Below are 27,427 nucleotides of genomic sequence, written 5' to 3'. Positions count from 1 at the left end.
CTTGGGGAGAGGCGGCGACTGATTGGGGGTTAGTGGATGAAGACCCGGCAAAGATATTTCACACATTTCTGGGAAATTTTATAATCAGTTAACAGACAAATAAGCATGACTTTAGACTGTGAGGGGAAAAACAAACTACAAAAACAAAACAAAATAAACAAACCAAAAAACCCACAAAATAAAATGGATAAAATTCAAAGCAAATGTAGCACTGAGGCTAAAACTGAGGATTTTCCTAGCATTGTAGAGGCACTGGCATCAAAACCCAGTGTAATCCACTGGGTTTTCAGTTCCTCAGATGCTGGAAGTGCATGGAAACTGCAATAAAATTAACTATCAACTATTAATGTGCTTTCTCCATGCACAAGGAATGCTCTATTTTTTTGCGTACTGCATGCCATTACTACGTAAGGTAAAAACTCGCCTTTCATAGTAACATATCTTCATGAGTTTAAAACCACAAACCAATGAAGCTGGAAGAGCACAAATCTTTTCACAGCTTTAAATAAACTGATTATCTGTTTGAATCCCAAACTAGCTGTTACATTTGATACACAGTGAGGTAGATAAGTTACAGAAAGGAAACAAGGTGCAGCCAATTCAGGGCGAGTGTTTGTGGGAGAGGATAACTGCTTTGATGCAATTTTTGTAACTTTGCAAACATTTAAAAAGCACAAAAGCATTTTGTTCTGCCGCCTGATCAAAGATAAATCAATAATTTTGTGTTCCTTTTAACTAGTTTTAGCCTCTTACTTTATGTCTACTTAACTGATTCTTTCATACACGCAATTGTTTTCTGCTGCAGCGCTAAATCAGCGGTATCAACAGACAACTGAAAGGAAGAGCCAACAGCTAAAATATACTGTCAAAGAAGAAAAACTCAGTTTGAATCTGTTCTTCTCTCCTTCCATTTTACTGTTCTGTGTCCATTTAGTAAATAACAATAATTTTAAATACAATATCAAAATTTATATTAATTTACAAAGGGCTGCAAATCCTTGTTAAGCAACACAAAGAAGAAGCACTAAAGGATTTAAGAATAAGCTAAATGTTGACAACCAACCTAAGATGGTAAAAATCCATCTGCTAAGTGTCTCTGTGAGTTTATTTTTCTTTAAAATCTGTTTCTGAGTAGAAAAAAAGAAGCACTGGAGTGCCTGGTGCCGAATTACAAGACCAATGGAAAATACAACAATTCAACCTTGTTGCCTAGTGCACTCTGTTATCTTTTGTCCTTAAATCCCCCTCATCTGGCCCCTACGTTTCCATTCTAATCTCTTCAAGGTTGGAGCTAAACACACACACACAAAAGAAAAAAAATACACTGTCACACAATAGAAAGTCTATGTTTCAATACTCTTCACCCACGCATGTGCCGCCTCTACACACTTTCCTCCCTAATAATTTGCAGCTTTGTGAGAAGCACTAAAACTCTGTTCATTTAAAATTTACACAGTTCATCCTCCTACCTCTCCTCACAGCTCTTTAAATTTGCCTTAGCTACAAAATCTTCTTTTAATAAACCAACTTAATCATTTGAATTTGAGTGCCGTGTAGAGATTCTTCTGCTTTTTTAACAGTGAGTTTTATTGCCTCCTTAATGGGTTTCATTGGCATGGAAATGGTGAAATTTAAAAATGCTGAAAAAGTGATTATTAAATATCCCTCAAAAACATTGCAGTCGCTGGCTGAAAACGCAGACGCTGCATTTAAAATCGATTCTGCTCACTCACCGAGGCTTTTAGGCAGCAGATTACGAACAAACTCGTTGTGGTCTCCCACGTGGAGGATGCTGTAGACGCTGGAGGCCATGAGCTCCTCCTGGGTGTATCCAAGGTAACTCGTCACGTTCTCAGAAACAAAGACGATGCGCCCCTCCCGGTTGACAACGAAGAAAAACCCATCAAGCGCCTTAACGGGAAGAACAGAGAGAGGGAAAACTAAATCAGATTTTCTTTTAGGAAAATTAGTTAGGAGTAAACAACATGTTAGGCACACAAACCAGGATTTTCTATGTATTGTTTTACCTCTAGCAGCATGGGCCCCAACGCCTCTTTCTCCACCAGTCCCTGGCTACTGGAGGAGATGTCGCTCTTCTGCACCTCATCATCTGGAGAAAGGAGGGCTGGGGGGGGGGATAGAACAACAGAGACATTAAATATTTTGCAATACAGTTGTTTTTTGTGTAGAGCATGTGTAAAGCCTATTTTTAAAAACTAGTGCTGTCAGTGTTAATCTCGTTTAAATTATTAAGGCCATAACGTCATAATGAGTGATTCTGCACGGCGTCAACATGTTAACACATTGACGCCGTGCAGAACCACGCACGGGGCGATCCGCGGTAACTCGCTAACGGAGATTTGCCGCGTTAAGGTGGTTATGGCGTTAAAGTCATTTTAACAAGATTAACGCTGACAGCGCTATTAAAAACCCATACACGACGTTTGCTATGCTATAAAAAAAGGGGGTTTTAATGCCAACAGAAATATTTGGTGCCTGCCAAAAAGCCCATTTTGAGTCTCAGCGATATTCATAGCACAATAAACACTGAGGTAAATATCACAGTTTTACCGTGTTATTCTAGCAAGTGTAGCACATGTTCATGGATGGAATGAAAAAGGTTATTTTGTACGGCTACAATTTATTATCATACAGTTACTGTTTTGAAATAAAGAGCACTCTACATGTGTGCTGCACAGAGCAGACAGACTACTGGAAACCAAAGACAAAACAATATATCATATTATTTGAAAAAAGTTCAGCTTTAGACCACCAGAGTGGTTACATTTTCTAAACTTCTTTGACAAGCTTTTAAATCCCTGTTTGAGGGTAAAAGCTTGGTTTTACAGTTAAGGTTACAAAACCGGTTCAGGTCAGGGAGAAGGTGAAAGTTTATCAGATATTTTGTGATGGTTAAACTTAAGTCTTAGGAATGCACCGATGTCAATGAGTGGCCTCACAAAGACAGCCAAGGCTTTCCTCCCCACATCTGTCAAGATAGGATAAGAATTTATGCTTTAACTGAAAACTTGAGGTGACAAATCTTACAGATGTGGAGGTTTATTTTTTGCATACCCTGGTTTACTCCTGCAAACCTTGTTTAAGCATTTACATAAAATGTTTTATGAATTTTTTGTTTACATTATAGTTACGCAGAAAATTATAAAGAAAATTAAAGAGCATAATATTTGACAGAAATTGTGGAGACACTGTATAGAAAACGTGTTTCCTCACCCTGCTCACGCCGTTTGATCTGCTGGATTTGGTCCACAGTGCTCTTGAGGATGTGGCACTTTTCGGGCTTAACGCTGAGACTGGCAATGTCGCCCATGTTGGATGACAACAGCTCCGCCAGCTCCTCGATGTAGCGGCACTCCAGCTCCCGTCTCCGCTTCTCCGCACTGCAGAAACAGACCCGACGAAGACTCAAAGTGAAGTTCACATTAAAACAGCTGTTTTTAAATCAGTACTACTTTTCTGGGTGATTTTTCAGTACTTATCTGGTTTTAAACTGATTCTCTAGCACTAATGAAACTATATTTGTTTTGATTTTGACATTTTTAACCATGAAAGCCGTGACATTTACTTTGAAGTGAGAAAGAAAAGCAGCAAAACCTGACATCCTTGAATCTGACATGTTAAAAATTAATCAATTCACTGTTTCTGCTCGGCAAAAGTTACATTTAAATTACACTGTACTTGAAGTACATTGTCCTGAACTAATCAATATGGCCAAGTATATAAGGAAAACTTTAGAACACTTTAGTAATAACGCATTACTATATCGCCATGTTTAGTAATGAGGATGAACTTTGTGTCAGCCATAGTATTACTTGCCTAACTTTCTGTTGATGTCAGTGGTCAACATTTATCCGTAGCCTCGTTGTGAATATAAAAGTTTAAAGATGTCATGAAGAGCTTTAAAAAAAACTTTAAGAAGATGTGATTATCATTATTATTATTATTATTATTATTATTATTATTATTATTATCTCTTTTTAAAATGCTTATGACAAGAGAAGAAAAAAAATCAATTACTGATGGATTAATGGATATATATGAGAACATACACATTGTTTAAACTAAATCACCCATGATGTACAAGCAATTATCAGCACCCCTCCAGGAGCAGAAGCAGCAGAGAAAACTATAATTGTCCTTGTAGGCTAAATATGCAGTTATTACACAATAATGAGTGACTTGAACCGTTGGTTGTGACTGACAGCAATAGAGACAAAGAAATAAATAGAAAGCTGGTTGGACCCAACACAATGTGCTCAGACACATTACACAGGAAATCCAGCAGAGTAACGTAGATTGCAATGAAGGAGAAACACATGATCTTTAACGGAGCACAAATAAGACTGTTGGAAGGCTGGTGATATATTTAAATTGAATAAATAAAGTAGACTAAGTTTTGTTTATTTTTTGTTTGTGATATAGTTGTATGAAAGAGTTAGGATAGAAAGTGTTACACAAGTTATTTGAATGTTGCTATTTAAACTATTTTGTACATTTTGTAAAGCATCTTGTACCTCTGCTTTATTGCTGTTGATGGCAAAGAAACATATACATCAATACATACATCTACATTCAGGTGATTTTAGACCTTGTGATTATTATATTTTTAATGTTTTTCCTCCCTCAGTTAAAAAAAAATGCTGTTGCTATTTAAGCCCTTGTAAATATGACATTTGACATTTTTGTAATTTTCAATTAATGCAGATTAAAATAAAATTAGCTTAAATCGAATCTGAATCATGCTTTCAGCTCTGACCTTTGGTTTCACAGTGTTAATATATTTGTAATTAGGGGTGGGTTTTTATAATCAATTTATCGATTAAAATCGATTCTGGCTTGGATAACGTAAAATCGATTCATTAAAATTCTGAATTGATTTTTTTAATATAAATTTATTTTGCCCGAAATGCCAGAATCTCAGGTTAAACCTCACAAAATTTCAACAACCACCAAACAGCTAAAACAGTAAATGAGAGCAGGAACACGGATTCTGCACAAAGACTTAAACACACAGAGCAACCCGCAGATAGAATCAGTTAGATGTCACCTTTCTCACAGTCGGGGCTGAAAGCCTACAGCTCGCTGATTCTGATCTGTCGGCGGGTCCGCTCTTTGTATTCACGCCCTTTATGCGCTGATTCTACAGCTGTTTGATGTCTCTCCAAACAATATTGACCGAACCAGCAGCAAAAGAAGATCCAAACTACGCTTCACATAAACATCGTCATGAATTCACTCTGACCTTTACTGTTTTGCTTCGACCACGATGCACAGCTCTCTCTCTCTCTCTCTCTCTGTACTTCAAGAACAGTTTCCCGTCTAAAAATCTGTTTTCTTCATTATTCGCTTGCTTGTTACGCACAAGTCTACCGTTGTTTACAGCGCTGTCGTCGACGTTTTTTTTTTTCGTTTTATATACCTCTGAAAAGAAAACCGAATTTCTGCCGTTCAATACTGAACAAATTTAAACTTTTTAAAATTATGCAAAATGCAAAACGCCGTGTCTCTAATAAAACCGCTGTAACTTCAGAGGTAACGTTCATAAATTGATGGTTTTCTTTAGTTTTTGATGTACTGCAGAATATTTTTATAAAATCCCAGAACAGGAAAATCACCTTCATGTTTTTCTGTGTTTTATCTTCAGCTACTTTGACACAAAGGCATCTGCTGTGACGCTCACACCTTTGATAAAGTCTTGCGAGTGTCAGCTTCCTTTTTATAGATACAAAAATATGTAAATGTACTGATCTGAATTATAATATTTCTGACTGTCAAAATTTCCCAGATTCAAATCGAACTGAATCGAATCGTGGATCGAATCGATTCAGGACCTTGTGAATCGGAATTGAATCGATTCTAGAAATCAGTGACGATACCCAGCCCTATTTGTAATCCATTTTACCATGGTGTTGCTTTTTTGCAATCAAATTGATTTATTTATACTTTTTAACACTGCTTACTTAGAAAAAAAGATTGTTTTTTTAAAAAACAACAGCCAGTTAAATTTAAGTAAGGTTAGTAGGTTAAACTGTGAAAGTAAATTTTTAAAAAAAATCCTCTTTTTTCCTGCATTGGCTTTTTATCCACCTGTGGCATTTTTCTCTAATATTGAAAATGGACAAAAATCAAAATAAAACAAATAAATTAAGATTCTTCTCTTTTAACCTTTTGCGCAGCCTGGTGTTTAAATTTATTCTTGAGTTCCAGTGATTTCATTTCTAACGGACGAGAAACAGCAAGGTATGTGGCAGCAAGAAGAGCGTATATGTGACTGTGTGTATGTGAAACGACAACAGCAAAAGTAGGTCAGTGCATTGGCCAGCCAGAAAACACAGGCGTGGTGACCGAGGGAAGGGTGAGGAGGGGGAGGACGCTGCTGTGTGAAATGAGCGGGTCAGTGGATGAGTGTAGCTGCTGGAGAAATGCTAGCTGGGCTGTTACATCACCTATAGGCCTTATAGATTTACACATACAGTACATTGAGAACTTTCACTCCTACACGCCCCACTTAAACTTATACTGACCTAAAGTCGAATCTATACTTTAAACTTTATCTCAGGTTTCTAATTACTTCTATTTAATTAGGACTTTTTGTTCAAATTTACTTTGTTTGGAGTAGCAAAAATGTTTGGTATATAACTTGGTATCATGGTATATACATATACAAATATACATGTATATTGTTTTTTCCATTTATATCTTTATAGTGATTCGTTTTTCCCTCGGGAGTATACAGACATAAATCACTTTAATATCACTAACAAATAAATAAAAATTGTGATAAATAAATTAAAACAACAAAATATTTGGCACAAGGAAGTCAGTACTTGACAGGCTGTCTGTGGGATGTTATTTCACTTTTTGTTGCCGATGTTTAATCACTGACACCGCAATCACACTGGCCTAGAGACTGGTTGGTGATCCCCTGGCAACCTCCAGTTGTTAGTGACAAATGTGGGTTCCTCAACCACTTGGATGTTGCTAGGTGAAACTGGTCGCAAACATAGCGCTGCACCAAAAACCTTCTTGTGCTCGCTTTGGTTGCTAACAGATTGCTCTGGTTACTGGAGTTTGGTGGACCACACCAAGTTGTCTGCAATACGAATTTCACTGATTACCACAAATTAGAGATGGACCGATCCGATATTACGCATCGGTCCGATACTGACCTAAATTACTGGATCGGATATCGAAGAAAAATAAAAAATGTAATCCGATCCATTAAATATCACAAAATCATTTAACAAAACTTGCGACATGGCATAACTCAGCTCATAACCTTAGCACGTCGGAGCAGCATGCGTCACGTGATAGAGTGGCTGTGGCGTGCGAGACCTGTCGGTGGTCTGGTTGAGCAGTTAGAGCCTCGCTACGAAACCGGCATTTCATCTCTGAGAAAGTTATCCGAGAGAAGTAAAGCAAGTGTGTAAGTTCATCTCTGAATGTTTGTAAAGCATTCCCACGTCAAGCTTAACAACTAATATATGCAGGGACTGCCTCTTCTTCTCTCCCCCTCCTTTCCTGTTGCTACTTCAATCATGAAGCTGATCAATGATCAGCTGATCGGCTTTTCTGTCACAACTCCCGTCTCTCTTGTTTGTTTATCGCCCACTTTGCACCAGAAAGAGGAAACCAGCAGATAAACAACAGCGGCATGTTTAAGCTTGATAATCTGTTGTTAGAATGTATTACTTTCTACACCAGGATCCTTTTCTATGTAGCTGACAGCTGGTAACTGTGCAGGGGCGGATCTAGCAAAGTTTTTCTAGAGGGGCCAGGTAGGGTATTAATAGGGAAAGGGGGGCACAAAGAAATACTTTTCTTTCTAATTGTCATGTCTGGCTTTTAATAAATAATTATCTGAATCTTACAACCAAAGTTTTCATCTGATGTAAAATGTATAGAAGTCCATTATTGTATATAGGAACTATAGGGCGATCGTGGCTCAAGAGTTGGGAGTTCGCCTTGTAATCGGAAGGTTGCCGGTTCGAGCTCTGACAGTCTCGGTCGTTGTGTCCTTGGGCAAGACACTTCACCCTCCGCCTACTGGTGTTGGCCAGAAGGGCCGATGGCACGATATGGCAGCCTCGCTTCTGTCAGTCTGCCCCAGGGTAGCTGTGGCTACAACTGTAGCTTGCCTCCACCAGTGTGTGAATGTGTGTGTGAATGTGTGGATGACTGGATGTGTAAAGCGCTTTGGGGTCCCTAGGCGGGACTAGTAAAAGCGCTATACAAATACAGGCTATTTACCATTTATATATTAACTCTAATATATACCCTGGTAAGCTACAGTACTTTTTCCTTTGGTAACCATTTGTGCAGTATGTAATTCTGTTGAAGAAAGATGTTGAATGTATTTAAATATGTAGAAAAATAATTGATTTCTGTGCATTTGTTTTACACGTACATTAAATTAAAGTAGATTGCGCCGATTAAGCATTATCAGGGGGGTGGTTTCCTTTTGTTTTTGCTGGGAGTTTGCAACCCTATTAGTAAGGTTGTTTAATATTTCTGCTAAGTACTGTTTAGAATACCAGAATAGGTTGGATGGTGTAGGTTTAAGTAAATTAGATTGATCAGTATTGCTGAACTATGAAATATTTTGGGTGCAGTGTATTTTTTGCATACAGGTATAACAGAATAGTTTTAGTGTTTGTTTTTTTAAAACTTGAGTGTGAACTCATACAAAATGCAGCAAGATATTAAAATAAACAAACAGTTTTGTTGATTATAAAATGAACTATATCAGATTCATATCGGTATTGGCAAATATCCAAATTTATGATATCGGTATCGGACATAAAAAAGTGGTATCTCCAGTAACCACTTGGTTGGGGAACAGACATTCATCCCTAGCAAACTGCCTCCAAAAACTAAGCAAACTCAAAGTTAGTTCATGAAATCCTTCTTCATGCTCCTGAACACAAATTTCACCAAACTATTTGTATGTCCCGTAACATGTTTTTTTCATCACATGTACCAATTTGGTGTTCATGTTTACAAAATGAATATGTTATACTTTTAAAAAGCAAGAAACCTCTAACCTCCACATTAAAAGTTAGAGAGACTGATTGTGAAGCAAATCATTTTGCTGCTGACATCATATTTTCAGCCATGATTTGTATTATTTTTAATATCTTAATAATTAAAAAATACTTTACTTGGTTACAGTTACACATTAAAAATAGCTTTGCATTAGTAAAGGTTGGTCGGGTTATAATACAACAGTTAGTACTTGTCTAAAAGCTCTATTTCCTGACTATAGTCACATATCCTCACTGATGAGTCTGGACAACATATGTGCTGCAGACACAAAAATACACTTTCTTCTAAAGCACACTACAAAAAAAACACAGAACATTTCATGTCTACGACATGATATAATCAAAGCAAAGCAGAATAAAACACTATTTCGCCCTGAGTAAAACGTTATATTTCTCCCATCTGGAGTTGCCTAATCCCACAGTGACAGCCCAGCTGACCAAAACTGAGCAAAAACAAGTCATCAGTAAGCATGCTCGCCATGTACAGCCAAGGCAATGATTGCGTTACCTGATTTATGGGGGGAAAACTGCATTTAAATGCAAAACAGAGAAACAAAAATAATATCCCTGGCCAAAATTGGGCAGACTTAGAAATAAAGTGCTATTTTAAGTACTTTTAGTACATTTTTTAAATGGTATTGTCTTTAAATAATAATAAAAATTTCAAAATAAAGTGCAGTTTTTCTTCTATAAAAATTAGGCAGAAAACGGTGTGATCATCAAACATTTTAGTGCAAAAATAAACCCATTGGACTCACAATAACTCCATTCTTATTTACAGTCCGTCTCTTTCAGGCAGTTACTTAGACAAACTAGCCTGTTCACATTTTAGAGCTCAAGGCAGCTCTCTTTTTTGTTACTATGTGACCTGCAAGTCTGCAACAGTCTCTCACATGAGACACAAGTGGCCGGACTAATCAAATACTTGCAGGCCAGGACAGACAGCTGTGGGTCGGTCCCTGCTCGACTGGACCACTACTGCAGCGGGCAGTCTGCCTCCCTGATGGTGGATTCTGCTCTGTAAAAACTCAGGGCCCTGTTACACAGAGTTTCCTCATTTAAATCTGTAGCACATTTTCTAAACCCCTATCTTCTACCACTGATAGTGGTCTACAGTCCAGAGCAATCCATTTTGCGAGACAATTTGTAAGTTTGTCCGATGCTGACTTAGTAATTTTGGTCCTGAGCCAGTCATTTCATCAAGTTTGGATTGTCAAACTGGGACTGCTAGCACTAACAGCTCCTAGTTTCTGTGCTCGCTGCAACATGTTTTGCATTTAGATGGTACTGTAAGGCTGAAGTGCTGCGGTGGTATGCAAACTCCTTTTTGCACAGTTTGCACAAAACCACGCTTTTATCAAGACTTCTGCTAGGTAGCCTTTTAAAATTAAATTTAAATTAAATGAGTCCTAACAACGCACTTTCTTCAGATTCTTCCATTTTTGTAGCTGTGTGCATCAGTGTAATCGGTATACCAGGAAGTCATGCATTGACAAAAGTTCCCCTTTGCTTGGAATTCAAAGTGCAATTAAATGCATTAATGTTTTTATAACGCGTTATTTTTTTCAAATTCATTAATCGCAATTAATGCATTAAATTCCCACCCTCATTTAGTTATGATTATAAATTAAGCCCCTGCTAACAAAGTTGATTAAAAAAAACTGCTAGCTCTTTGTGCAGGTGCCAAAATTCCTCTGTGTAGGAAAAACCCTTTTTGCTGCCACTTCATCAATACTGCAGCTCAAGTAAAAGCAATGTGATAACATTTCTGTATCAATATTTTGCAACGCTTCATGTAGTCTGCTATAAATGTAACTTCTGATGTGATAATGAAAATAAAGTAATGACGAAATTATGAGTTCGATTTTATCTTGTGATCTCATCAGTTGAATTTCACTGATCAGTCAGTTTTTGGCAATTCATTTAATGGTTTAACACATTTTAATGCAAACATCATTTGCTTACATGTATTTTACGACATAATTTCACGAGCATAGACGTTTATAACCTTACTGATAAAAAAGCTAGGTTGATATGGTTGATAATTGTTTTTATTACTCATCTTTTGGCTGATCATGAACCAATAAAGATTCACAGTATCTCCGGCTCTATCCGTGTAATGTTTGTCAGTGTTGTAAAAAAAAAAAAAGGCATGCAGCCGGTCTTACCTTTGCCCTGACGTGTCGCATGGCGAGCCCTTCCTCTTGCGTAACTCTGGCGTGGCAGGGTCCAGAGGGCTTTCCCCTACTGCACTCATTTTCAGCTTTAACTGACCTGCGGGGGTGGGAAACACATGGTTAAAAAAAAAGTGTCAGGAACAAAATGAGAACAGCCATTAACGTAAATCTCACAGCTTTTTCCCCTCTAGATCCATTCCCACAAACCAGTGCAGATAAAAGAGCACAGGAAAGCCATAGATTTTGTAAAGACTTTGGACAACTATTTCTTTAAATTCCTACTGTCAGGCAGAGCTAACCACACATGCACAAAATCCAAGGCCACACTGAATCTCCTTGGTCAGACAAGACCGACTCTGATGTTTTGTTTTTCCTTGTAAAACAAATTCCCAATTAAAACAAAAGTCAATAACACTATCAAACACTACTGTAATAATCCAAATAATCACATGGCACTCTGATTGTGTGTATTTCTGTCAACACCATCATCAATCAACATGATCAGCAATTTAATTACACGATTGTAATTTTTTCTCACAGTCATTACACAAGTTTACCCCTTTTACACAGGTGCATCTTCTTTAATATTTGTCCTGACCAGTCCTTTTTTAAAATCACCTTCACCTGCAGTTTTCTACCAACCTCTGAATACAGAACAAGAAGAGTATTTTGTGCTGAGAACATTTTAATTCACTATTAATGCTGAGTGGCTAATATTAGGCTAACCTACATGTTTCAACTGATAAGCCGTGTATGAGGTTGACAAATGAGTTACATGTCACTTTCATCCTTTACTCTTCCAAATGATCCGGACACCCTGCCCTACATATGTAGTCTTGAATTATTATTTACAACAGTGTGGACCAACCAGTAAACAATAATGAGAGTCTATAACTGACTGAGAGTTCTTCCAGGTGACAAATTTAGCAAAAATTATTCCAATTTGTGAGCAATCAAACTAATTTAAATACTGCTGAAATGTGTAGCACATTGAGTTGTACATCTTCTTTGCATGTTAAAGTCCTTGAGCTGAAAGTGGCTGCAGATCAGCCACTTTCTGCACTGGAGTTTTTACAGCCAATGTACAGCCATTTCTCACAATACGTTCTGCAGTTTCAATAAGTTTCCCACTGGCACTATAAGCTCTCAGAAACAAGTTAACTAGTGTTGAATATCAATTAAATACAAATAAGTAGTTTAACTGCAACATTATGCTATATTTCATCATCTAGTGGACGTCCAAGCGACATCTGGCTTTTCCCATTCATAGTTTACCTACTATTACATAGCATCTCACAAGTACTACAAGAAATACACTGTAATATGCAAATGCAATTGATATGAGCATTTTTGTACAGAGATTGCTGACTGCTTACAAACAACGGAAATCTTTTCAATTTCTGTAACCTGTATTCATAGGACAGTTCAGAGTAGACAGGAAAGCGGGAAGAGGATGTGTAGAGTGACCAGGTAAGCTACAGCGGCGCCTCGGGATTTCTAAAAGGAAGGTGAGACATAAACATGAATAAAAGCCTTTCAACTACTTGTGGGAAACTTCTTTTTCTTTAAAATTTACATTCATGCGTTGTGACTGAAAGAAAAATCTGTACACATACACACAACCTCTTTAGCCCACTGAAAAACAGGCTGCCATTGTCACAAGTATTGGGTGCCGCTGCAAGTCCATGCTGCTCACGGGATGCTAATCCTTCCTGACTAGCACTGTTTACATTTCACCTCAAATCACCCCGCTCTGCTTCCGCCTTCCTTGTAGTGCTAACCCACAGCACTTAAAAAACATCCATCCACAACAGTGAGAAATGAGAGCACTGCAGCACATTAGCACCCAATAAAAACACAATTCAGCCCAGTTTCAGAGTCAGAGATTAGTATGTATTTAATATAAGAGCCTGAGCTGCAAGTATGATATATAATGTATTCTTTTTTATGTTGCAAATGTGTTAATTCTGGCTATATTTTAAGGAAAAAACATCTATAACAGACACATCAGGTGATATTAATGGCCCGACTGGATTCTAGGAATAAAAATAAGAGTTAAAAAGACATTTTTACGTAGCCAACATCTTTTTTTGCCTACCAAATATCTAAAAAAAAAAAAAAATGTTAATGCTTTAGTCAACCCTTAACTTGGTATATGTTCATAAAAATGCCAGAGGTACTAATTTCATTTGTCAGATAAAAGAGTAATATTATTTAGTTTGATATCAACGTGCCTCCAAAGGCATCAAATATTGACTAATTTTAAATGTATGTTTTTTTAAATTTATTTATCTTTTGTAACTTAACCTTGAAAATTAACGTTTGCACTTACAGACTGATGGACTGTTTCACCTGTAATGTTAAGTGTAAGAGAAAGAGGATCCATTTTTTCAGAGTGACCTTCCCATCATAACGCTCATCATTTATGATGGTTAACAAGCTCAGGTAAAGCCGGTACGTTTCTAGGAACGCATCTACAAATTTACAGTTCACGGTCAGAAAGAGAACACCAGGTGCAGTGATTATGTCTGATAATGTACCAAGCAAGCAACACCAAATGCATCTGCCGAACGCCCTGTACTCACTCGCCTTATAGATAGGTTTAATTTATCAGTCTACGACAAGAGGACACTTTATGCTTTCTGTTTTGTACCATGAAAACAACCACATACTTTTTCTCAGAATGATTCAAAAGGAGTTTGTGAAGCCCATTGGCTAGGCACAACCAGATTTGCAGGCCTGAGTATATCGGTCAGTTATTTTTAACCAATTTTGTATGTATTTTTTGTTTATCTGTCAGAGAACAGCGTCATTTCAGTCCTAGTTTGAACGTTTAATTGCTGCTAACCAGCAAGCAAAAGAAATTGCAGTCACAAGTCTGTGCCAACTGGTTGGTTCAGCTCTTTATCTCATTCAGGTGCTCCACTGAGACTAAGGGCAAGTATTGCACTTATATACATTTAGGTCACTTACAATGTGTACACAGTTCCAGCAATCTAATAATGGCCAAACCAGTGGGCACCAGTGTGGAACGACAGGCCTGAAGCGTTGCAGAGATGGATGGGCATCCGACCAGGGCAACACTGCTTTATTCTCTTTGTTTGAGGCTACAAGCTGCCTTTGTTCCTTTAGTTTCAGACTAAAGCACCAGTAAAGTTAACGTCAATCCTCAAGATTAACCTGTTTGTAAGTGTTTGGCTGGGCAGAGCCTATGAAGAGGGCTTTTCAACCTACACAAATACGTCTAAAAACCTAACAGCGTAGCTTGACGTGAATGATGCCATGCACATGTCAAACCCTGGTTGAAAAGTGGTCCTGAACACAAAAGGAAGTGATACCAGAAGCATATTTGAGAATGCTTCAAATGTAAGAAGGCCACTGCAATGTAAAGTCACTAAGCTTATTTTGTGCACCACCCCTGTACTCCCTCTCCCACTCATATGCCCCTTCAGTCCGATTCTGGGTTCTGCTGATCAATGGAAACTAAAGTAAGGGGTCTGAGCGTAACATTTACTGATAATAAAGTTTGAGCATCAAAATTTAGTAAGACCCCTAGCATTTGGAGACCCCTGTGAGAAAATAACAAAGGAGGAAGGGGCTGGGAAATGGTCTTCAAACAGAGGAAAAACGTGGGACACCAACATGGTACTGTAATAACTAAACAAGCTGAACAGGACATGTATCCTCAGATGAGGCCATGGCCATTTCAAATGTTCTGAAGTTCAGCAACCAATTTTAAAGGTTTAAAAAAATAAAATAAAATCCCCCTGTTGTGAGGATGTAAGTGCTCTACCTAGGGAAAAATATCAATATCCAGTTTTTACGCAATTTACACCCAGTTAAGTGTGAATTTTCACACTTTTCACACTTCACTCACCAACACGCTTATATAAACAAACAAAAGAATCCATCGACTACCATCCCTGCGAAATATTGCAAATATTCGTTATTAAGCATGACTACAAAGGATTTAAAGCAAACGAAAGACCTTCAGCACAAAGTTTTCATTCTTCGCACCCACATGGCTGTCTTTAAGCAAGGTTTGTCTGTGGACAACCAGTCAAGGCAGATAAAACCGCTTTGTTTGTGCTCGGGTAAATCTCACATCAGAGCGCTTTAGACAGTTGTCTATGTTCTGTGTATTTGCTGTATAAGGAGAGGATGTGACACTCAAGCAACAGAGTGTAAGAATTGTTATTTTCTGCGAGAAAAAAAAAGCTTTCACAGCAAAGATGGCAAACTTTTAGCGTAAAAAAATAAATTAAATATGACTGTTTATATCTGCCTTAATAAGTGTCTGGAGGCGTTTCAGGATCCTGGTGAAACTTGACTCTAAAAGACGAGAGGCTTCTTTGTCCCTGGCTGCCCGATTACCATCTCAAATGCAGACTGGAGCATCTACCAATGATCTGAATGCAAGTGTAGACTGTATATAAAAGATGGATATGGTCACCCAGACTTTGGAGTTCACATTGTGAAGTTTTAAGAGTGTTTTGGCCCTAGTTGCATAGGCTTTTTGGAGCCAGAAGTTACAGTACTTGGATGAAATGAGGGAGTTTTAAGCTATGAGCAAGTGCTGCACCCATAGATGTTACAACAGCTACACCCCAGCATAGGTACCTCCTAATTAGTGTTAAGAATTAGAATTTACTCCAAAAATCTCCAGCACAAGCACAGTGGGCCCATAAAATTCAATTACTACAATTAACAAATATGACCCCAAGCAGACACCTATCAGCTACAGCTGCCTGTGCCAGAACAGTGCCAACTACCCCCAAGTACTATTATAAAACAACCCATACTTTTGTATTAAGAAGGGCTAAGCTATTTACTGAGGCCAAAACTGTTTCTGTTTATTTTAAATGTTTATTTTTAATTTTTTGTAGCTTTATAATGTTGTAAAATGGCATAATTGAACATGGCTCATTTTTTGAACCAGACTCAAGTGGCCATTAGTGGAACTGCAGTTTTGGTACTTCATATAAAAGTTTTGGGGGAATCTTTAAATTGGAGCTACAAACAACATCCCGTACTACACTCCAACCCTTTAAGCCGCATGAGAGTCTGCATACTACAACAAATACTGTGAGAAGTGACACATGATATACTTCAAAACCACACTTTGACTAATACCTTAATCCATCCATGCCTTAATCCAGTGGTTCCCAAACTTTTTTTGCTGGGCCCCCGTTGTTTTACAAGAAAAATGTTCGCGCCCCCCTCGCGTGCACGCGTGCACGCGTGCACGCACACATCCTCCAACCACACACACCCATATTTTGCTCCATTGCGGTTTATTTCACACCTCAAACATTTAGTAAACAATTAAGCAAATACAAGTAATCTGCAATAAATTACAGGTAGTAAGAAAATAAACTACTAACTCTTTTACGCTACGTCTGCACCTCCACGGGTATTTTTGAACACGCAGCTGTTTCGTCCACGTAAACGGCGTTTCAAGATTTTTTTAAAACTCCTTTTTTGCGTTTATGTGTGGACGAGGAATATAGAGTTCTTCACGCAACGTCAAAGGTATGTGCCTTTTTTCACGTCACGCTGTGGCCACGTTATTGTTTACATGAGATGAATTGCAGAATGGCAGATAGAGACAAAATACTGTTAATCTGACTATCTGCAGGTTTTACACACAGTTACTGTCCCTCCATTTACAAAGGCAGAGGCGTCACGCTGTGATTATTTTACATGTAGTTGTTTTTTTTCCTGTGTAATAATATTCAACATTGCTATCAATACATTTTTCAAAAAATCCGTCTGCAAAATGGGTTCAAAAACATAAACAACTGTTGGATGCTGTTTGTCCGTGATTTGAACCGGGGGAACAAATCATGGCAGGATCAGCCTGATATTATTTGTATCCCACTGTAACTTTACTGTATAAAGAGCTAACATCTCCAAAATGTCAGGAGTAGTTAGTCATTACAACAAGTGTTTGTGAACTAAAATTCAAGAATGTGGGATCCTGTTTGTCCGTGATTTAAACAGCCCAGCGCTGCTCCCAACGAAGGGAAAACCAGTTCTGCAGGGAGACCTACCTCGGCACTTGTGCAGGTGAAACCAAAGGGAAGATTTGCTTCACCATATTTTCTAGTCTTTGGCTTAGAATGAAGTTGGTTGAAACATATTCAGCGATGCTTCATCTCCTGCTTTGCGTTTGTGTGGGCGCCCGTGCTAACAGTGTCCAAGCGTTGTTTTGGGGTTTTTTTCCCTTTTCATGCCGCGCCCCCCCTGCAATGGCTCTGCGCCCCCCCTAGGGGGCGGGCCCCACACTTTGGGAACGTCTGCCTTAATCCAACCCTTTAAATAAAATTCAAAGTTCAAACAAAAACTCCACAATTATGATACTCGCTACCTAAACCCCCTTCAGTCATATTTGCGGACTCAGTTTCAAAACTGTCACAACACTCCGTGCTTCTACTGCATACACCATTTTCCAATCACTGAAATGAAATGACAAAAAGTTAAGTGCACTTTTTCATATACTCTGATACGTTTAAGTCAAAAGTTAGGCACCCTAGTGCCAGCTGGTGTGAAAAAGTTAGTTTGGAGTCCAGCACCCAGTCCTACATTAACAGGCAGTCACACTATGAAAGCTAACACAGTTCAAGTTAGTGGTTAAAATATGAATCCTCTCGCTAATGTGGCCCTACGATGAAACGGTCAGGTCCGTGATGAGAAATTCAAGTGCTCTCCTTTAACCTTCTATTTTCTCCACTCCACATACATTTATACAATTATGGAATTTGTGCAGCAGGATTCACATACTGTTGTCTTCTCTCCTTTTTTGAAAAAAGGAAAGAAAAAAAACTAAACACAGCAGATTAAACAGTCTGCTATATTACTACCCTTAACTGCCCCTTTTGAATGAGTATAACTCACAGCGGATGACAGCTTTCACAGTTTGCACTTCTTATAGCATCCAAGCTGTGCTGCATGTGACTGAAACAATCATAATTAGTTACAGCTGCAGCGCGAGCATATCCTCAAACACACTTTCACACATATCAGCCTCAAAGTAAACAGAAAGCAGGGACCAAACAAAAAATAACATAAAAAAAGGGGGAGAGGGAAAACTCACACTCTAACCCACAAACCTGTAGACCAGGTCCTGCACCTTTTGACCTCACCTCCCTCTCCGTATGTGCTGTATGGTGAGAGCCTTCAGTCGCCAAAGAGAAAGAAGAAAAAGCAGCAGCAGCAACGCAACAGACTCAGACCTTTGAGAAACACAGTCCACTGCCTCCACGGGCTCCCCATTTCAGCCGTCTCAGTATCTTTAAGTTTGTCTCTTCTCCTTCAAAGATCCTTCAAAGCTTCCCTCTGCTTCCGCAGAGCTGCATGTACACACGTGCGCGCGCGAACACACATGCGCAGGCATGCATGTGCTCAGCAGCCGTAATGTATGGCTTGGAGAAGGGGGAGTAAGGAAGAGACCACCAGCTACTGAGCAGGGCTTGAAGAGTGTGGAAAACAAGGAGATAAGGAGGACCTAAATGACATTTAGCCTCAATACAGACCCATTATTTATCTTTCTAATGTAGACACAACCTTTCACCAGGTCCCATTTTATTATTTTGGCTCCTTCAAAGAACCTTTATCTTTTGGATAAAACAGCGACAAAAAAGAAAGAAAGAAAAAAGCACAGAAAGATTCCCTCAGATTCACATGTCAAGGTTTCCATCTTGAGCTTGATATTAATCGACCTGACCAGAGATTTGATCAGAATTAAATATGACTGGATTTTCAGTAATGCCATAAACAGATGTGAAAAGGTTATACTAAAAGGCTAATAGCTTAATATCTTTAAATAATTATCTGTAAAATAAGCTCACGACACTGCTCATGCATGCAGCATGGCCACCCCTCTTTACTGCATCATGTTGGTACAACCCATGCTCAGTCACTGTTGCGGAGGCCCACCCTCTCAAATATAGGACATAACCAGAGAATGTATACAGCTTCAGCAAGGCATACAGAGCAGCCAGTGACTTATATGTTCTTTCATGTGTGTAAAGTGAATCATAGCAAATCAGGATGCAAATGTGCCGGTGGAAAATTAAGTGTGCAGGTTCACTACAGTCACGTAACCAGCAGGTTCAACTGAGCAGCTGCTTCTCTGAAAAGGCTTCAAGCTGAGGAGATTTTTTATTTCCCCATGTGGTTTCCACATGAGGGCAGGCTTAGGATTTGGTTTCTCATAATTCAATTAACAAACAAACAGATTCTCTCATTACTCTCATTACTTAATATTAGTTAAATATCATTAATAAAATAGAGTAGAGTCAAATATTGTGACAGAAGTAACTCAAGTTATTCTCAGTGGATTTGAAAAAAATAAATATATTGAATACTCAAGGTGCTTTCCATGCTGCACAGTTATATGGTAGAGAAAGTAATTGCAAAGCAAAATAAACTGGAGGTGCCATGCTCAAAAGCTTTTTGATCTGACCATGCAATCAAAAGAAGGACTGATGATGGCTTATTTTAAGTAGATACATAAAGCAAGGGTGCCTTTGTTGTGCCACTGGAAAAAACAATATGAATTTCTCTGTTATTTCACTTCAATTAATTCACAGAAAAGAAACCTATGCAGGAAATTCCCTGGCTCAGTTTGTTTGTTTGTTAGTAAGATTACTGAAAAATGTATTTAAAGATTTGCATGAAATTATAGCAGAGGTGGGTGCTGGCACAACATCTGAAGACAATCCTCAATCAGATCTGGATCCAGGAAGGATTTGCTACCATAGTGAGATTAGATGAAAAGGGGCAATGTTGTCTCATATCTTTATAATTACACATAAAAATGAATTAATAAAAAATTGGGAGGCATCGTCTTGATGTTCAAGTAAATAGCACAAACTACCCTGGCTTCCTACATTCTTCTGCATAATAGGAATTTAGTATTTTCCATTCCATATATTGTCTGCTTATAAATGAAATATGCAGTCTAGTCTAACATTTTCAAACCAGCCGTCGATTTACAAAAAAGGAAAAAGAAATAGAAATGTCGTTTGACTTTTCAAACAAATGTTGTGACCTACAGTTTATGTAGAGCAATGATTGAATTGGCTTGATTTTAGAGTGCGCCGCAAGCTTGCTTTCCAAAACAAACCATTACCCTGTCTGCATACAAATTTTCTACAAATTAAATCAGTCCCAAAGCATGGACCCCCATGCGAGGGGTACTTTGAAGCCCAGTTTGGAGCATGTAAGCAATGAAAAAGAATATGCTTTCTAAGGAAAAAGACACAAATATCCTCAGTTAAGTTTTTATTTTTTATTTTTTTACTAAATCTTTAAGTGAAAATTATAAGGAAAAATCAGTTCAGTGCATCTCCAATGTCATCTTAGAGTCATGGCACTGAGACAAAGAATTACTGACCTATCATTAGCCATTTTTTACCTACCAAAATTGCTATCAGCTGGTCAGATGGCTACTTGGCGGAAGGGATATTTTAAAAGGGGGGAACGACAGGTGCTGATATTGCTTAGTTGGTTGAGCAGCTGACCATTACACTGAAGGATGTTCAAACAGGTAAAATACTGCTTGCTGCTCTGACCTGGGTATGATCAAGCTCCAGACCTATTCCTGCATGTCATTCACCCTCATTCTTACTACTTTCCTGTCTACTCTTTGCACTGTCCAAGCCACACAAAGGCCCAAAAATTGACACGGCATTAAAAGAACAATTGCATAAAATGCATCATAATTTCTATATTAACATATTTTCTCCATGTCTAGTCTTGGTTTGAAAATAGTTCCCAATAGCCTCACATTTGTGAAGTCTATGGTGAACTAAGTGACTGCAAGGTGCTGCAAAATAAACCCAAATCCTCACCCTCCTCTTTGACAGTTGGTATGAGGCGTTTGTCCTGATATTTGCTGTTTGGTTTTCTCAGAACATGGTGTTGTGCATTATGGCCAAACATCTCCACTTTAGTCTCATCTGTCCAAAGGAAACTTTTAAAAGTCTTGTGGTTTGCTCAGATCCCACTGTGCATACCTAAGCCATGCTGTCAAGTTCTTTTTAGAAAGAACAGGCTTTTTCCCGGCAATCCTTCCAAACAATCCATTACCTGTTCAGTCTTTTCTACTTATGCCATGATGAAGTGACCTGGGTGATTTTGCCAGCCAGGAAATTTTAATAGACCAGGTCATACTTGCTGATGATTAGTTGATCAAGTTCATTTGATTAGCAGTGCCCGTCTGCTACTTACCCCTCTTGACTCCTATGAAAGAAGTAAGAGTGTATTGAATTGGCATCCATGCAGCTGTGTGATCACAACCAATATGACCAAATTGGCTCAAAATCAATTATTTTAAAATAGGGAATAAAAAGCAAAAACAGATGTATTTTATTTCTTTATTGGAACAGTCTGGTGGCATTCTTGCTTTGTAATAGACAGTCTGACCTCTGTAAGTGTCAACATCATAAATGATATAAACATCAGTCTGTCTATAGCACAGTTTTTAGCACTATGCTGCCATCAGTTTTGATTGGTGAGATACTGTCCAATAGGTTCCTTAAATGAGCTGTTTTCTCTTCAAGTAAAAATGTGCACCCAATTCTCACTTGCTGAATATTGTTTCAGCAGCAGAGGGTTACATTTGGCACTCCATATGAAAAAAGTCTTGCATACTATGCAAAAAAGCCATCTTCTTCAGCTACAGTTAGGTCCATCTATTTCAAAATACAAAATTTTGCTCTACAAGGGCCTGATATCCACTTAAAAGGACATTATACTGCCACTGTTCTATCAAAATTTAAAACAAATGTCTTCATATGTGGATCTCATTTATCTCAGAAACAAAAATCAGGTAAAAAAAATAAAATAAAATAAAATAAAAATCTGGTAATCTGTGTTTTTACATTCATCAGGTCCCAATCAGCCCAAATAGCAAAAAGAAATTAAAAATGTATGCAATGAAAGAGTTCCGGGGTTAAAGCTGAAAGTCTGCACTTCAATTGCATGTGAGTTGTGTCATTTAATATCCATTGTGATAATCCATTGTCGTAATCTCTTTCCAAATATATACGCACTTAACTGTATAAATTGCTTTTAAAACTGCTGGAAATGACTCATTTAAACACATATCTGGCTTACCTCAACATCATATCTATGTTAGTGTTTTGAGTAAATGCAGTCAAAGTTATCTGTGCAAATCCAAGAAAGATAAAAGCAAGGCTGCAACAAATAATAATAAATCTGCCAACATTTTTTCCTTGTTGTTTCGCTTTTTAGTCCGAGATCTTCAAGGTCCGCCAATGCTGCGCTTCGGTGGATACACCAAAATGCCCAAAAATGTAAGATCTATGACCTTAAAAAACTGCAACTTAAGGAATGTTAATGTTGACGACTGTGTTCCAAGTTAAACAGTTGGAATCACTGAGGTTAGTTTTTGTTTTTTGGTGGTTTATTTACTTCAAAAGATGATCAGGAAATTATCAACAAAATCATTTTTTCCAATAACTTATCATTTACCCATGTTTAAACCTGTAAAAGTTAGTTTTCAAATGGTGAAACCAGAAATAACCAGAAAGAAATGCTAAAAACTCTGATGTACACTAGAAAAATTGACTGACTTCCAAAATTGTTGCACTTAGTTATTGTCAGCAAATAAGACATGTCAACCACCCTGTATCGGGACAACAACCATAACAACAACAACAGCTGGTTACAGCTAATGGTAGGCTTAAATTTTACAAAAATCCAGCTTATCCAACAGGCTATATGTTTGAGGTGACTTCTGCAAAAGTGTAAAATATTGCAAAATATTTCACTGATAAATATCAATTTTTTGCTCCCAATTTATTGTCTAGTGTTGGCATTCTTCACATATATTATATAGTGTGTACAAAAATGTGTTCATACTTGCACTGAAATGTAAACTGCCTAGCCTCTATACTACACATGCTTCCAAATCCCAATGAAAAACCATTAAACATTCAAAAAATGCTGTTGTGGCCCTTTAAGATTCCCTGCTTCTCAACTGAATACCCTGTTAAGTTCCAGCCCATTGTTTCCCAACCATCTGTGAACACCCAGATCCAGGATGTTTACCAAGAGTAAGAAATAACCTTGGACTACACACAGCTCCTCAGACATTATGACAGAGATCTTAGTGTATAGAAAGCACAGCACAAAGCTGTTTTTAGAGGTGAGAGACAGCCAGAGAATTGCTACCTGTAGTTGCCCTGTTCATTTATGTAACCAAAATATAGAAATATACATTTTCGCTGAGATAGAAGTATCCTCTCGCTGTTTTCTGAGCAAAACATACGATATTCCTTATGAATCTTTTAAAAGACATCAAATATACCACTAAAACAATATCACCCATGGACCGTTGGATCTGTGTAACTGCCTTTCTTAGCGTCTGTGTCATTGTTCACCTAATGTTTTCACAGTACGCTTTCTCTCTCAAACACGTTCACTGCCAGGCTGATAATTCCACATGAATATTCATCATTTATTGAACTCCGCTGGGCACTGTGTAATTTGGCGCGTGAATGTGGGTGTGTGTGTCCTCATTTCAACTTGTGAAACGCTATGGGAGGCCTCCTCAGACATGCTGGGATGTTCAGAGCAATGCACTTCATTGGCCTGAAGTTTTTTTCTTCTCTTTCTCGCTTCTATAAACTATTAAATCTAAGTTTAACTAACTTGTCTTCTTTAAAATTAAATTGACAGGCTATTAACTCTGTGTGGAGATGGCAAAGACTGGAGTCTTTCAAGTCAGCCATTTGTGCACTCTGTCTGCATACTGCAGAACTTAAAATAAATGACTTGCCCTGCAAAATTGAAAAGAACAAAACGCAAATCAAACCAATCTCACAGTGCATTTACACCTTAAAAATAAATTCAAACAAACACCTACACTGACAATATAATTACGATGGCACTCCCGAGGTTTTGTGGCAAATCTCACACTTGGGTCCGTGATTTAAATTAGATTTAATTCACCATTTTACTGCTAACAAACTATAGTTTGCAGGGTTTTTCCTGCACACAAGTAGTTTAATTTACTCAAGCCTAAATATATTTTTGGATTATAAAATGAACAAAATTAAGAGGTAAATGTATCTGCCACTCTGGCAAAGGTCTATTTTAAACCAGGATAAACTCTCATTTTCTCCTGGTCAGGAATAGATTTCGAAACAAAAAATGAATTTTCAATGAGGTTATAAGATAATAAAATATGACAGTGAACAGGTTTGGCCTTACATCAATGTACATTGGAGTAAACTAAATCCCATGAATGAAAGAAATGCATGGAAGTGGATGCAGTTTTTAAATACAATAGCTCATAACACTGGTACTGAAACACTGATTAATCACCATCAATTTTGATAAGCTGCCATTTTCAAGGAAAAACACCTTTTCAGCGTGATAGGCTGGTTCACCCTCCTAAACTTGCTTATATGTTACTTTAATATTTTAACTAGTTTGGGCTACTGGTGATTCAATCACAAAAGCAGTTAAGAGAATAATAGATAATAAGAACTAGATTACAAAGCAAGCATAAAATACATTTCAAATAAATCCACGTTCAATACGTAGCCGCTGTGTCTTGCTTTACTTGACCTCAGGTTTCCCGCTGCCATCCTACAAACACAACCTTCAGCCTTCGTTAGAAGCTCAGTCCAGAAATTAAAATAATCACAAAGTATTCTAGTCAATAAAGAAAATTACTCGTTCAGTATTCAGTGGGAAATCAATGTTATATAACAGTTTGCTGCAGAACACACAAGTTGTGCGAGGGATCACTCTGGCTTGCAATGAGACATACTGCAGCACTCAAGTCAACGAGTACAGAGCACCGTGCTTACTTGATCTAGGGCTCCAGTCGGTGAGTCATGTGGTGGCTGTGGTGGCCTTGTCAGGGACTGAGCAAAGCTGAAGGAAGGAGGGGAGCCTGGGCGTGAGATCAGTGGTGGGCCAAGGGCTTACAGTCAAGAGGATGGAATGGTGATGGCGGTGGGGTTATGGCTCCACAGCCGGTCTGTCAAAAAGCACCATCCCAGGTGCAGGGAGAAGCCCGTTGGCCTCCAACTGCCAAGAAAACACAGAAAAAATGGACAATCACAATATGTTCATTTGCAATGTAGAAATTAACCTTTCACAAGTTATGCTGTACTATTGACAGTTCTATTTGCCATTTGTTAATAACAGGTCATTACTTTTGAATATTTAAAATACCAAGCAGCATTAAACAGCAAAAAAAAGTGAAAGAACGTGTTAGTTGCTAACAGAGGGAATAAGTCTGTGTGACATGGTGAGACTAGATGCTATTACAGGAGGAACATGCAAAAGCAATGACAAATGTAGAGGTGAAAAAAAACAGGGACAGGGTGAACTCCACCAGGTACAGCTGGCAACGTTACTACAACCATGGGCTGTTACTTGAGAGTGATTTGTAGTGGTTGATATTTAAAGAATAGTGAAATAGTGACAATGTTTAAGCTTAATCATATGTGATCTGAACATAACACCAATACCACTGATGAAGTGAAAATGATTTGATGATATATTTTTTCTTTTTTTTTGTCATATAAGTAAATATAAGTTGAGTTGAGTGACCAAACACTAATTTTCAGACTGTTTGTTCTACTCTTATGGCACATTTATGCACACAAAGTCACTGCAATGAGGTGAACTGACACAAATTTGCACCAGGCATTGTAACTGGAGGCAAATCTGCATTTACACAAGTCGTAGACAGAGACAGAAAAGAAGGTAGGGCCTTGGAGAAAAGTGACAAATCGTATATCTCATGATATTCTGAAAAAAAGCCAATAAGAAGAAAGATGGTTTAAGGGCCCATCAGCTAAAACAGATTGGTTTACACAGAAGAAAAATTAAGGGGCATTGCCAAGACCTGGTGTAAGATAAATAAGGATTATTTTGAACTGTAAATCATGCAAAGCTAGTTTAAGAGGTTCATGTTGAAGGAAACCTTTAGCATTTCCATGTAAAAGTGATAACAACCCCGAAGAAAAGACTACATTAAATGAGATTTCCCCTCACTACCAAAAGACTGCATCTTATAAAACAGCAATAAAATTGTTGGGTGAATTCAAAATAGAAGCTTCTATGGAAGACATCTGGAGAATTAAAAGCAACCCACACCAGCTGCAGGGCTTCATTCATTAAATATATTTGAAATATTTAGGTTATTGCACTGTATAACCTAAGAGAAGCACAGAAATCTACTTTAATAATAACTTAGAGCACACACACAGAAGATAAATCTAAACAGAATTACCCTGCCCCTGACATTTGTGTTTCTTGCCTTGACATCCGCTTCATAGCTGCTCACAGCTGGCTGTTAACAACCCCGCAGGTAGGGACAGACTGATCACAGTAAAATCTGCGCACCATTGTGTCGACTTCGGTGGCTTTACATCTTGTAATCATAACAACTCGTCAACAAACAAACTGAGAACACAAATAACACTCCGACCGTTAAAATTCCCTATGCCATAACAACAGTCAACCAGCAACCTGGAGCTGGAAACTGGATCCTTTATGAAGCAAAAACACATTTAAATCCTTTAAAGTAATTCAGTAAATCAGTACTAAAAATCTAAAAACATGCTTAAAATATAATGGAAGAAAAGGTTTGAGGTGGATTATTCTGGTCTATATTGAGATTATTTAACATCAGCTCATTTTAGAAACGTGATGCATTAAAGGAATACTTAAAAGAAAATGGGACTTTCCTAAATTTTTAAAAAAAAGGAAAATAAAACATGAAACATATGGTATGTGTTTGACTTCATTTCCTTTATAGCACTTTCCACCCTCCCCAAAAGCCCAAACTCACTCCACAAGTTTAGTTTAGCTCAAAATAAGATGACAGAAAGAGAACCTCTGGTCAACAAGGCCAGCAAAACCAAGGAGTCTGTTTGGAAACATGTTGGGTTCAAGGAATCCAAAAGTTCCATAAAAGCAACACTCGAATCATCATGTCAAAACAAGTTAGTCCAGTACTGACCAAAAAAAGAGAGGAAAGAAGAAGAAGCAATTATGATTCTTGCTATAATTGAGGTCAGACTGAGGCAAGTACAAAAGCATGTAGACCAGGGGTAGGCAACGCCAGGCCTCGAGGGCCGGTGTCCTGCAGGTTTTAGATCTCACCCTGGGTCAACACACCTGAATCAA

At 38.0% G+C, this 27,427-nt stretch overlaps 1 protein-coding gene across 3 annotated transcripts in view; it reads right to left on the bottom strand.

Moving 5' to 3' along the window:
* Nucleotides 1-27,427, bottom strand: part of ncoa1 (nuclear receptor coactivator 1) — a 73,384-nt gene that overhangs the window by 20,044 nt on the left and 25,913 nt on the right. For all 3 annotated transcript variants that reach the window (XM_087852149.1, XM_087852148.1, XM_087852150.1), the window contains exons 2-6: nucleotides 25,093-25,315; nucleotides 11,234-11,339; nucleotides 3,235-3,401; nucleotides 2,028-2,125; nucleotides 1,734-1,911 (exon numbers count right to left, since the gene is read on the bottom strand). In XM_087852149.1, coding sequence (XP_087708275.1) covers nucleotides 1,734-1,911; nucleotides 2,028-2,125; nucleotides 3,235-3,401; nucleotides 11,234-11,322 — 532 coding nt within the window. In that variant the 5' untranslated portion in view covers nucleotides 11,323-11,339; nucleotides 25,093-25,315. The remainder of the gene's footprint in view (nucleotides 1-1,733; nucleotides 1,912-2,027; nucleotides 2,126-3,234; nucleotides 3,402-11,233; nucleotides 11,340-25,092; nucleotides 25,316-27,427) is intronic.

Source organism: Neolamprologus brichardi, chromosome 15 (genome assembly GCF_056152115.1).
Source record: "Neolamprologus brichardi isolate AB-2024 chromosome 15, ASM5615211v1, whole genome shotgun sequence".
NCBI lineage: Eukaryota > Metazoa > Chordata > Actinopteri > Cichliformes > Cichlidae > Neolamprologus > Neolamprologus brichardi.
The sequence above is the reverse complement of the archived record's forward strand: the minus strand, read 5'-3'. Positions and strand labels throughout refer to the sequence as shown.